General features: G+C 49.2%; 1 protein-coding gene and 1 non-coding gene across 2 annotated transcripts; one reads left to right on the top strand and one right to left on the bottom strand.

Moving 5' to 3' along the window:
* Positions 1–318: 318 nt before the first annotated feature.
* On the bottom strand, positions 319–5,520 carry LOC115502297 (zinc finger protein OZF-like). The gene is given in 4 exon segments (XM_030297563.1): positions 319–1,530; positions 1,532–1,680; positions 1,683–2,233; positions 3,526–5,520. Coding segments are annotated over 4 exon segments (1,344 nt in total). The 5' UTR covers positions 3,659–5,520; the 3' UTR covers positions 319–1,019.
* Positions 5,521–7,711: 2,191 nt separating this feature from the next.
* Positions 7,712–7,897, top strand: LOC115503599. Its single transcript, XR_003965436.1, has one exon. It is a non-coding gene; the product is annotated as a U2 spliceosomal RNA (small nuclear RNA).
* Positions 7,898–13,493: the final 5,596 nt, after the last annotated feature.

The raw sequence follows: 13,493 nt of genomic DNA, 5'->3' as shown, positions 1-13,493 counted from the left end.
GCCCCGATCCTGAAGTTCCTTTATTGGCCTCCATCTTGAGTCATTTCACTATCATACAAAAGACAGTCTTATCACTCAGGAAATCCCAAGGGTTTTAGAATCTCTGTGCTAGGAAGTAGGGACAAACACCAAATATTTATGATTTTGTTTGTTTTTAAGCCAGACAGGAAGGCAGATAAGGTAAAAACTATAGTGAATAGGTAGTCTGTGATGTCATACTGTCCCCATGATGTCTCAAGAAAGCTGTCCACCTCTCCACAATGGCAGAGCCCAATTGTGTTTTCAACCCACCCCACACAATAAACAAAAATCTTAAGATTAAAGGTCACTTAATAAGACTTTTATTATTGCACAAACCAGAGCAAATGTGAGACACACAGGTCCCAGATCAGTGAGTTGGAGGCTGGAAAACCTATAAAAAATATTGCATGAGACCAATTAACACCATGAAGGTAAAACTTTACAAACTCAGCAGTTCCTAGACTGGATCCTTTCAGCAAAAAGTGGGTCAGGTCCCTGCCATACTAGTCAGAAGAAAGCGAATGAGAACCCCCAGGGGATCAGATTATGATTTTCACTAGAGGATGGGAGACAGAGTGCAAACATCTGTCTTCCCTAAGCATGCTGAGGTGACATGCGTGCCGTAAGGACCTGCCAGGTGTCAGAGGCAAAATGACTTCTACTACCACCTGGCAGTGACATAATTCTGGCAAGGTCTGCACAGGTCAGAATATGAAATGCAGCTCCTGAAAACTTCCCACAACTGGAATACACAGCAGATGGCTCTGCAAAGATGCTCTCTAGTGTTGTTACGCTGAACAAAGAGCACGTTCGCTGAAGGTTTAAGGCCACCATCTTAAGTGGAATTTCTTTCTCATGCTCAATGAGTTTAGATCTTTGGCTGAACATTTTTCCACATTTGCTGATTCATAAAACTAACGTGGGTCATGAAGTTTTGGTGTTAAATCAGAGCAGACTGTTTAATGAACTTTCTTGTGCTGGCTGCACTCCTGAGGCCTTTATCTAGCGTGAAGTTTACGGTGTTGAATGAGGCTGTAGTTTTGGCTAAAGGATTTTCCACATTTGTTGCACTCATAAGGCCTTTCTCCAGTGTGAATTCTCCGATGCAGAATAAGGCTGAAGCTTTGGCTAAAGGATTTCCCACATTCACTACATTCATAAGGCCTTATTCCCGTGTGAACTCTCCGATGCTGAATGCAACTGGAGCTTTGTCTAAAGCCTTTCCCACATTCATTGCACTCATATGGCCTTTCTCCAGTGTGAACTCTCTGGTGCTGGATGAGGATAGAGCTTTGGCTAAAGGACTTTCCACATTCGCCACATTCATAAGGCTTTGCTCCAGTGTGAATTCTCCGATGTTGAACAAGGCCGGAGCTTTGTCTAAAAAATTTGCCACATTCAGCACACTCATAAGGCCTTGCTCCGGTGTGAATTCTCTCGTGCTGAACAAGTCTGGATTTGCACCCAAAAGCTTTCCCACATTCACTACACACATAAGGCCTTTCTCCAGTGAGTACGGTGGTGATGAACAAGTTTATACTTAAACCTGAAGGCCTTTCCATATTCACTGCACTCAAAAGGCTTTACTCCAGCATGGACTGTCTTATGCTGAACAAATGTATGCTTGTAGCTGAAGGTTTTCCCCTTAAGTGCAGCTTACGGTCACTGCACTTAAACAGTCCTTCTCCAGTGTGAATTCTCTGATGCTGAACAAGGGTACGTTTATGACAGAAGGTTTTTCCACATTCGCCACATCTGTAAGAACTTTTTCCACTGCGAAAGGCTTCCTCACACTTAGTACTGCTGTGTATACTCACAGCACTGGCCACACTGGCCAGGAAGTCCTTTTCAACCTCCCCACAGGTGAAAGGCTTCCCTAATGAATGGCCTCTATAGCTCTTCACAAAGGAAGCCCTGTCCACGTCCTTGCTATCGGGCATTTTCCCACCGTGCTCATTCTGGTGTTGGCGAAGATCTGCACTGAAACACAATCGTTTCCCACGTGCCACACGTGTGTAGGATTTCTGCCTGGTATGTGTCCCCTGAAGCTCAGCCAGGTACAAAATATCCTTCATTACAGGAACACACATCTCACAGAGATGAAGCTTCTGGGTGGATAGATTTGGCCCCGAAGTCCTGCTTGGTGGTGTTCTTCCCAGAGAAACATTCGGTCCAAAAGGGGCCTCTTCATTGTCTATCCCACAAAAATAATCTGAAAACAGAGAAATGCTAGTCAAGTACACGTGGGGACGGGTGGCAGCCACGTTACAAACATGTGCCTGACACACCCAGGAATGAATGCGTGAGGCTGTTTTCAGGATGAGGGAGCTGGGAGGCAAGGTGAGGAAGGGGCTGTTTTGCAGTACTGGACTCTAAAAGGTCACGGAAGTAGGGAGGCCTCGCAAGGCGGAACGAGGAGGAATGGGATGTAGCACAGTGGAGAGAGGCAGCCGGGGTTTCCGACTTGCTCCTCTGAGGATGACCCCCAGGAGGGCTGTTGCTCACACGTGAGTGTTGTGAAGAAGCTCTGGTCCAGGAACAGAAAAGTCAGATTGCTAGTGAGTAGCTGGTGTTCAAGGACATTTGAGGATACGCGCTCACCATCCGCTACACACGAGCCAATGCGGGAGCCCTGCAGAGGCAGCAGTGGAAAGGAGCAGGCAGCAGACAGATGCCAGGAAGTTGGGAGCGGCCAGGGGCCAGAAGTCAGTAAAAAGGACAAACTGGCCAAGCGTCAAGAACAGGGCAGAAAAGGTGGAAATGAGGTGTGGCCAGTGGAAACGGCACCAAAACACCGGTTTGAACAGATTGCTGGTATGATGTGAACACGGTCCCGATGTCACGTCTTCCCTCAGCTGCCACTCAGCAGGGCCAGGCCCCCTCCAGCCCCTTGTCCCATGGCGGGAGTGGTATCTATGCTGTGAAGCAGCCAGAACTCTCCCCGACACCCCTAACGGAGCAACTACACAGGACTAGGATAACCAAGTCCTAAGGGAAAGACAGGACAGGTAAGTAGCCTGTACCAGCCCAGCTTATGACATGACAAAGCAAAGAAAACTGAACGTTACAAAAAGAACCTCAGACGAAGGTCTCACAGAACAGCTCATCGTGCATGTAAGCGGTGTCCGTGTCAGTGACGGCAATTCCTGGCACGTGCAGGCGTGCAGGACTGTCAGAGGGAGCAAAACCTGAGGTAAGTAGGTACCAGGGATCTGCAGAAGCCACGCAGCTAGGGAGGGGGCAAGCCAGGTGGGGTCCATTCGGCTGATGGCCAAGACTGCCTAGGATTCCCTAGAACCCTTTCCTACCAGGAAAGGCAGCGGGTACTGGGGTAGCAGGGAGAGAAGACGGCAGTACCGCCCAGTCATAGCAACAACAGCACCTACCCAGGAGACTAGGAAGGACGCGGTGGCCATGGTCTGGATGTAAAGACACAGCGGCCCCTCGGGAAAAGCAGAAAGGAAAAGTCACTACCCGGGTCACTGGTGGGTGTGAGGGCCTTACCCAGGGAGGTTATAAGTGCCAAGTTCTCCAGCATCACATTGTGGTACAGGCGTCTCCGAACCTCATCAAGGAGACCCCATTCCTCCCAGGAGAATACACGGCCACGTCCTCCAAAGTCACACTGTCCTGTCATGTTGGGGACAGATGGAACCACAGCCTCCTGAGGACCCACAATCCAAACCCACACATCTACCCCATGCCCATCCTCTTCCCAAGCTCCCCACCTCAGCAGAGAAACCCGGTTCTGCTGGTTCTACTCTTTCTTCATGGTTCTATTAACCAAATGCCCAGCCCTCAACAAGTGCAGGCAGGTAGGCAGAGAGACACCATCTACACTCGGGAATATGCCCAAGGATTCCAGGACCGCATCTCTCCCTGCCATGCGATTCCCTGGAGTCCTCTGTTATCATGACTCACAATAAAATTTGGGGTCACCCATCACCCCTAAGTTTCCAGTACCAGGGCCCAGGACCATCAATTCATATCCCTCTCTCCACATGCACCCCTCTCGCGCCTTCGGACCCCACAGTTGCATCCCCACAGCCACCACCAACTCCCTGCCCCACACCATATGCATCTCTCTCTCTCGACTCGCGCCAGGTTACCTGGTACGTGGCATCCAGAAAGAACTGGGCAGATCCAAATAGGATCCAGTACCACCCCAGACCTCTGACGAATCCCAACACCAGGGGTAGCCCTGGATGCTGCTTTGAAGGCCTCTCCGCCCGTCTCCAGTCCTTGCTTCAACGTCAGTCACATAGCACCACATGTGAATTTCAGATACCAGTGACCCTCTCCCACTTCTGTGCTGCACTTGCTGTCCCCTCAGCAGCCACAACCATGGTCCTTGCACCTACTCTCCTTCAAAGCCCAGCCATCCTGGTACCAGGCATAGTAATTCTCACAGACGACCACATTTGCCCCAGTCATTACCCACCAGCAAAACCCCCAGAACCCACCAAAGCTTACCACAAAGTCATAGTAAACCCATCTTATCTCAATTAATCCGACGCCTCCAAATCTGTCTCCGGTCCGCTCTTCCCTCGGAAGTCTTGGTCACCTGCCAAGACCATCCTCCCCACATACTCCCTTCGTGGCCACTTCTCTCCTACATCTGTATTTATGATCCTCCTAACCCCCAACCAGGTACCCAAGCAATAGAGCTAGTCCTCAGAACTCTTAATCTTCTTTGTGACCTGCTGATAACACCACTGCCATGACCTGAATTCCATCTTCTAAGTATCATCACGGCCTGGTACGCATGCTAGCCACCCCTTTGGGTGTCTCCATCCTAAGCCCCACCCCAGAGTTCCAGACCTGTGTCCAGCTGCCCACTCGATGCCACAGTCGTCTGTTCTCTGAGCTCCTGCCACCCCCCCAGTGAAAACCACTACCACGGATTTTCCAGTCTCAGCTGATAGAATTTCCACCCGTCTTGCTGCTCAGACCAACACTCTAGTGTCATCTCTCACTCCTTCCTCTCTCTCTCTCACCCTCAAAATCAGCCCTTCTTGAAAAATGCATCCAGAATACCAACCACTTCTCCCACCTCCACAGCTACCACTCTGGCCCATGAACACTCAACCTGGACTATTCCAGTACCCTCTTCCCTGGTCACCCATCCTCCTCCCTCGCCCCCAAAGTCTGTTTTCCACTCTACAACCCGATGGAGCCTGTCTGGACCTGGGTACGATCATCTTCCTCCTCCGCTCCCAATCTCCCATTACGTCCATTATAGTTGCCCAACTTCTCAGGCAGCCATTTCCAAGACTAACTCCAGTCCCCTGCTCTTTGTTCCTAAGAGAAAGAAGACATGCTGTGCCCTGTTCCCACACTAACAAGCACCTGCACACGCTGGTACCTGTTCCTGGGATAACCTTCTACGCCTCCTTCCATTCCAGAAACAAGAACTCCTGCATACAACCCTCAGCCTGGACTCAGGATGAGTCTAGATCACTTCCTGGCGGTGGGATTTCTCCCAGATCCCCACACCAAAAGGGCTAGCAGAGAGGCAGGTGAAGAGTCCCAGAACACCACAATCCCAAAGTTGATATGGGCAAGATCCAAACCAGCGAGGCCCAGGGACACCCTCCACGAGTGCTACTTCAGCCACGGGGCCCTACAGGCAGAAGCAGGCCATAGAGGCCACAGACGCTGGGGACCACGGTGTATTTCAACCGGCCCGAACCTCCCGTGCATCTTTCCAGCCCTGGAGGCCAGACCTAGGGCTGAAACACTAAAGTCTGAATTTCAGTCCTCAGCGCTCCCCGTTGCCAGTTCTCTGCGCTTGGACCCAACCTCCCTGTGCCTCGCTGTCCTCATCACCCCCATTCCAGTCGGTTCTCCCTGAGCAGCTCCTGGAAAACTTTTAAACCCCTAAATCAGACCGTGTCCCTCTTGTCCTCACAACCATCCATGGGTCCCAGCGCCCCTACCACGCCCCAGCCCGCCAGTTCCCCCGTGACCCCGCCGCACATCCTCCGTTCTCCGAGGGCAGAAGGCGGACCCCACACTCTTGAATCCTCCCGCCTTGGGCCCCCCTGCAGCCCTGCACCGAGAGGCCCCTCCCCTGCAGCCCGCTCCCGCACCCCGTCACGCCGGCGCTTAGACGCGGGGTCCCCGCCCGCGAGCGCCTCGCGGGCCCGGACACCGGGACCTGGGCCGCAGGGAGCGAGCAGGTGCCCCGCGCTCCGGCTTGGAGGGTCTGTCGGGGGGGAGGGCGGGGAGGGCCCGGGGACAGCGAGTTTACCTCAGCCGGGTCCCTGGAGGCGGCCACTGCCATTGGACTCTGTCCCGGCCCCGCGGTGCCGGGCCCGGCGCGGGGCAGCACAGGCGGCGTCGCCGAGCCACGAACCCCAGTCGGCGCGCCGGGGACGGCGCCTCTTCCCGCCCCTTCCCTGTCGGTCGCCACGGAAAACACCCAGGAACACCCAAAACGACCGCCACAACCAGGACGCCGGAAGTCCCGCCCGAAACGCTGTAAGCGCACGGAAGAGCTCTTATCTTGGGCCTTCATTGGCTCAGCCCGCTGCCTCTCGGCGCGGAGCCCTCTGGGTAATGTAGTAGAGGCGCTGGCGAAGATGCTCCGCACCAGAACAATCCCAGAGGCTCAGGTTCCGCGGGGAATGCGAAGGTCCCGGAGGCTTCCTTAAGGGATTTACGCAGATTTGTGGGGAGTGCTGCCTGCAAGCGGTCTCCAAAAGTTCTCAGAAGCATTCTTTCAGACCCCATGAAGCTCAACAGGCTCCCGAGACTAAAAAGAGTATTTTAGGTGCTACCAAAGGCTGTTACTGATACAAATGCACATATCATTCCATAAAGTCATTTCGACATAAAAATATGTACATTCTTAGCTGTAAAGTAATCGACATTATCGTATTCTTCTTCATACACATGTAACCTCAAGCATTAGCGTCACTTTTGTGAGTGTCAGTGCATCTGGTCAAGAACAAGAGGAAAAGAGTGGACGGGTTCATAACAGACAGAAGAGGGATGTGGGGCTGCCCTGAAGAAACTGCGCAGGGTGAAGCTTTGCCTCTAGATCCCACGGAAAACGTCTCTCCCACCTGTATATTGTGATTGTGTCCTATCCAGTGCAGAACAGTGTTTAATCCCAGTGTTTAATCCGTAGAATACTTCTTTCCGCATATTCCAAGATATTCAATTCCTTTAAGGAATCTGCCGTGTGTCTCAAATGGAGAGCGACTAATTTCACACTGGAAGCACGAGTGCAAAGGGGGCCATCTGAACCCCAATATTAAGGGGGTATCTGAATCTCAAGAGGAAGGGAGCACCTGAACTTCATGATCTCATCGCCTTGCTGGGAAATGACGATCATTTCTGCTATTAGTGAAGGGAAAGTTCTGCAAGGGTAATTCAGATTATCTCAGAAAGACAGTAGTGAAATAGAAATTACAGAGTTTTAATAATGTTTATGTAGTTCTTTAAAGTTAGTGACAGGAACCATCAGTGAGGGTTGCAAAAATTTCAGACTTTAATGAAATTTAGCAAGTCATTTAAGTCTGAGAAGAGCTAGAATCCATTGAGCATGTGTTTGTGCTGGAACCTTGGTCACTCAGAAGATATCGTCTCCAAAAGGTGATTCTTTTTCATTCATGAGCACATTGAGCGATACTGGCTTGGAGACTTAAAGAGGTCACTGAGAGTAGCCAGAAGAATAAATATGATTGCTTCTCAGCCTTATGGCTAAGATCAAGTGTAGTATCTGTTCTAATCAGTTTAATATCTGATACGTCCTCTATCGGAGGACAACATATTAAATGAATTTTTGGAGCACGGAGATGGAATAGGAGCTTGCCCCGCCCACTCCACACATTGACCTGGTTAAAAAAAAAAAAAGAATAAACATAAACAGAATTTGAGGGGTCATGTTTACTCACTGCTCTAACAAATGTGTACTGAACACACAAATAAACCACTTAGAACTGTGTGTATTTCTTCTAAGAATTATGGCAAATACTTAGTAAGCAATGCCAAAAATAGAATCTAAAAATAGAGAGTATGTAAAAATGTACAATCTGTGTGAGATGAAAGACACAAAAAATTTTTAAATAAAAAAGGTGAATTGAGTCTATAAAAGTTCTGTGAATATTGGTGAATTCTAGACAAACATGCCATTTAAGAACTGCAGTCATTCATGGACAAATCAAGTCCTATCTCATTTCCTTGATCAAAGTACTTACTGTAGAGACAGAATTAGGGACTAAGCTAGGGGTATCTTTCTTTCAGGGACAGTAAGAGGAAAATGCCCACCACACAGTTTTTCTGGCTGGGATTTAAGCAGGTAGAACAGACTAAGTTATCACTGATCAAAGGCTGAGAGGGATGAAAACTTTAGAAATCCCAATAAATTCACCAGATCCAAAGCAAGTCCCTAGTTCGGAATATATCAAAGCACTTTTACATCTGGCTATATGTCAGGGTCACACATAGACCAAACCCCATCTGCAATTCCTGGTCATTCTTGCTCTCCAACTCTTACAACCTTCATATCACTTCTTATTTAACATGACTTCTATTTCTCTAAATAGGAGATGGAAGTTAATTTAACCTTCTTTGCTTTGGCCACAGATATTTACTACAAATGTAATGTCACAGGCCCAATAAAGAGAATCCTGCACCCAGAAATAAAACAGAAAGAAGGTGGAGGTTTTCAGTTTCATGCTTATCACTCACTGTTTTTAGAGAAATGCTATTACAGACACCCAAACAGAGCATGGTCCATAAGATAAAACCATCAAACAAGAACAACACACACACACACACACACACACACACACACACACACACACTCCACTAACATTTTTAAACTTTATATTTTCCTGATGCTCCAACATCCCCACACCAGGTGAACACCGGGTAACCAAATGCACCAGAGTGGCCTGCGCCACAAGTTCCCCTTCTTGCTTTCCCTGTCTCTGACTCCTGTCTGTCTCTCTTCGTTCTGTGTCTCTGTCTCTGTCTCCTTTCTGCTCCCCTCCCATCTGGCCTCTGCCACTGCACCTGGCCTCCCTCTTCTAGGACCTGTGAGTATAATAAAATTCTTTAATTTCGTACCTCCCCAAGAGTAATTTCTGCTGCCGTGTGGGAGTGAGCCTTGAAGACCCCACAAGGGGGGTTACTCCTCCACTTGGCCCACAGGGAGGGGATGATCGGAACTCGGAGAAGTCCCCAAGAGATGCCCTTGCCCACGCACTTACTGCTTGGCTCCCCCCACCCCCATCCCCGGGGAAGATCCCCCTGTTGGCTTTCAGGGCTGCTCTGCTGCCCTGTTGCCCCTGCCTTCCGCGTGCAGCCAAGTCGCCCTGTCCCCGTCCCCACAATGCACCGGGATGTGGACGCCCAGCCACCCGGCTTGCGAAGCGATACTCCTCAGCGCGCCTCTGGTGACGGCGATGTCAGGAGGTCCCCCGCCACTGAGCCACGCACCTCCCCAGAGTGCTGCAGGGCGGGGGACCCGTACGCCTAGCTCGGTGCCTGCAGCAGCCCTCGGGGACAGGTGGCCCGTCCCTGGACAGCCCTCCCCAGCCCCTCCTAAAGGGTCCAGACTGCCCCTACCCTACCCCGCATCCCTCCCAAGGTCGCTCGTGGCCCCCGACACCTCTGAGGCTGCTGGGGACGCCCTGCTGGAGGGGGAGCCACTCAGAACCAAGGGAACATGGTCAGGTGGACAGCCATCGAGGGGGGAATCAATTAGCCACCCACAGAGAAGAGCCATTCTAAAGGTTTTGCTAAGAGGAGAAGCAGGAAGAGAAAAGGAAAAAGAGAAAAAGAAAAAGAAAAAAGGCAGAAAGGGCAGATTATCCTGCGGTTGAGGCCTTCCCAGGGAAAGTTGCTGCCCAGAGAGACTGGGGCCCTTTCTCCTCCCCCTTCCCCTCTCAGCTTATCAACCAGACACAGGAGCAGAGTAAAAAAACAAAAGGGGGGGTGGGGGTGCTGGTGTGTGTGCCACTTTAGGGACTATGAGCCCAAGATGGAGGGGAAAATAGAACTTTACAAACCCTAGGCACTAAGCAAATGCCAGGGGTGGCAAACATAATGCTAGCTCTAGACTACTAACTGCTTTAAAAACAGACCCCTAGATACAGGCGAAGAAAGAGAAAAGGCGATCAAACAAATTGTGTGTGTTGGCGTGCATACGCATAACAAGTTCCGTAATCTGATCCAATAGGATCCAAAATTTATACACTGAAGAATTTCTATAACAAAAAAAGATCAAAGTGGCACTGACTGGCTTTCCTGCCTGTGCAATCTAGTTCTACAAAATGAACATGTGCTGAAATGCACCAGCAGACAAAACGTTATGCACTTAATCAATCCTGGGGCTCAAAGCGTTGTTTCAACTTAGGACCCCGTTCAATTTATCTACTGCACCCCCCTATAACCTAAAGTAAGTGACTAAATGGAAAACTTTTTAATGGTTATGCCTCACTTTAACTGTAGTCTTTCCCATAGTTATAGTAGCTGTTGCCCTAAAATATTCATATTAGGCAGAGATGCTCTACATAATAAATAATAAAATTAAAGAGGTTTTGACACTTGCACATTGGTTTGATAAATGAGACCCCATGAACACCCAGCTAAAATAGTTAATATGGCCCAGTATAAGTTAAACCAGGACCTTCAGTATTAAAACGTATCACGTGAGGGGCACCTGGGTGGTTCAGTCGGTTACGCGGCGGACTTTGGCTCAGGTCATGATCTCATGGTTTGTGAGTTCGAGCCCCACTCTGGGATCTGTGCTGACAGCTCAGAGCCTGGGGCCTGCTTCAGATTCTGTGTCTCCCTCTCTCTCTGCCCCTGCCCTGCTGGCACTCTGTCTCTCTCTCTCTCAAAAATAAACAAAAAATTTGGGGCGCCTGGGTGGCACAGTCGGTTAAGCGTCCGACTTCAGCCAGGTCACGATCTCGCGGTCTGTGAGTTCGAGCCCCGCGTCAGGCTCTGGGCTGATGGCTCAGAGCCTGGAGCCTGTTTCCAATTCTGTGTCTCCCTGTCTCTCTGCCCCTCCCTCGTTCATGCTCTATCTCTCTCTGTCCCAAAAATAAATAAACGTTGAAAAAAAAATTTTTTTTTTAAATAAACAAAAAAATTTAAAAATGTTATTATATGAAACCCAATTAACAAAGGGGTGATTATCTGTTTTTCCAGCCCAGTTTTGCCTGTTTTTAAATCTTGGGGGTGGTGAGACAACGCCTGGTGGATGTCTACAACCTTCTTGCTGTGGTCCCATCCATCAAGACCCCATATCTAACACCCAGGATTATGAAAAGTACTGATTCTACTCAATCAATAACTGGCAAATATTTTGTACTTATAGATTTGGCTAACATGTTCTGTTCGGCTCAGCCTATTTTAACAGGCCCCCAAATGCAGTTTGCTTCTATTTCCAAAGGGACACAATAAATCTTTGCTACTCCATCCCTGGGCTATCCCAACAGCTTTGCCTTCACACACAATTTGCACACAGTTCTTGACGACATCCACCTCCCTCCAAAAGCATGGTTGTGACATTATATTGATGACATCCTCTTTCAAGGAGATTCATTTGATGCACATATTTAGTCTGACATTTAGGGCACGTGGGTGGCTCAGGGGGTTGAGCTTCTGACTTTTGATCTTGGCTCAGGTCATGATCTCACAGTCCATGGGATCGAGCACCACGTGGGGCGGCACTGACAGTGTGGAGCCTGCTTGGGATTCTCTCTCTTCTTCTCTCCTCTGCCCCTCCCCACTCCCTCTCATGCTCCCTCTCAAAATAAATAAATCAACTTAAAAAAAAAACGTTTTTAAAAAGTCCAGCATTTAGTCCTTGGGGTTTGGTGGCAACATAGTCCTCATTTACAAATTTTACTTATAAATTAAACTCAACAGCCACTTCTGGTGTCCTCAGAAACTCCTTCACTAAGAGGCTTTGGCAACCTCTTCTCCTGCCTCCTGGTGTGTCTGGACCAGTATGACAGCCATTAGCTGCCCCAGTGCCTCTGATGCAAAAAATTACCCCTCTCAGCCTTGGTATATGCATCATTAAAACAACAAATAACTAGCCACACACCAAGCTTTGCTGGAAGGGGAGACTCTCAGCAGAGAGCCTGTGGCCCTCCACCTCCAGCTTTCCATTATGCTGTGGGGCATGGAAACAGCATCCCACAGGCATCGCACAGCTACCGAGGCCTCCCTAAGACAGGATGGAACCAAACCGAGACCCTATGGCATATTCCATCTGTTGGAGGAGGTGACCTCTGCTGCCCTCAGTCCCTTTCCAGATGCCAGGGTGAAGGTGGTTAACCCTCCCCCAGACCCCTTGGCTACACGGGGAACCCCTTGGGATTAACTGAATGAACAGATGTAGGAGTAAATGACATCGCTAACCATCATAGGTGATGAGCCCAACGGAGTGTTGCTGCTTTCCATCCCTTAGCTAGGATGTCCCTGATGAGGGTGGGACCCAAGAAACAGCACATCTGGCCAGATATCGGGTAGTTATCTCAGTACCAGCGGCCCTGGCCTGCAATGGCCCCTCTTCATATTTATTATAAATGATTGGACTATTACCTAAAAAATGTTCCCTTCAAGGTAAATAACTCTGGCTATCTCCTGACTCACAGATGCCCAAAATATAAATCAAAGTCACACATGCCTCTATATATCCTAAGGCCACAATACAAGGCATTGCCGGAATACTTTATTCCATCCACAGTTAAAACCATCACTGTACTACTTGTAAGCAAGACATACATTTTCACTTCTCAAAATACGTAATGCTGGCTTCTTGTAACAGACAGTCAATAGAACTTCCATGCCCCTAATAGTTCCCAGATAACTGGCTTCACTGAGAGCCAGAGTGGTCTCCTCAGACAACTCTTCTTCAAATTCCAGTCCAACCCAATATTAGGTTTACACCCCTAATATTCTCCGTCTTGCTCTGGTCCTTAACCTATTTATCCATAAGCATTGAAGGCCAGATGGAGGACCCATACTTTCCTGGGACAAATTAACCACAGAAGATCCCACAGGCCAGGCAGATTCCCATTAGAAATGGGACCCATTTGAACCTAAAAGTCCACTACAAAACCTTGTCAGGTACAGATGGGCATCACTGAGTTAACCGTGGATCCTCTTACTCTGCTTTGGGTGCTTTCATGTGTTTACAATCCATTCTTGTGACATCGGTCTTCTCATTACTGGTCTACTTTTCATTAATTCACAAGCCAGAGGCCCAAGACCACAAAACAAGCCATTGCTTCAGCTCAATGTGGCAAATGCTGGGACCCACATCTACTGAGTGGGTACCCACTGGGAAATGATACCCCCATCCCACATCACTCTGACCCCAAATCTCATCACTTGAGATGACACTGTCTCAGATGACATGGGCCAAAACTAAGGCCTCTCTATTGGAAACGACTTCACCCCTGCATCAAAGATGGCTACACCCAGGCACTAAAACC

The sequence above is a fragment of the Lynx canadensis genome, chromosome E2 (genome assembly GCF_007474595.2).
Source record: "Lynx canadensis isolate LIC74 chromosome E2, mLynCan4.pri.v2, whole genome shotgun sequence".
In the NCBI taxonomy this organism is placed as follows: domain Eukaryota; kingdom Metazoa; phylum Chordata; class Mammalia; order Carnivora; family Felidae; genus Lynx; species Lynx canadensis.
Note: the sequence above shows the minus strand (reverse complement) of the source record. Positions and strands in the feature narration are given on the sequence as shown.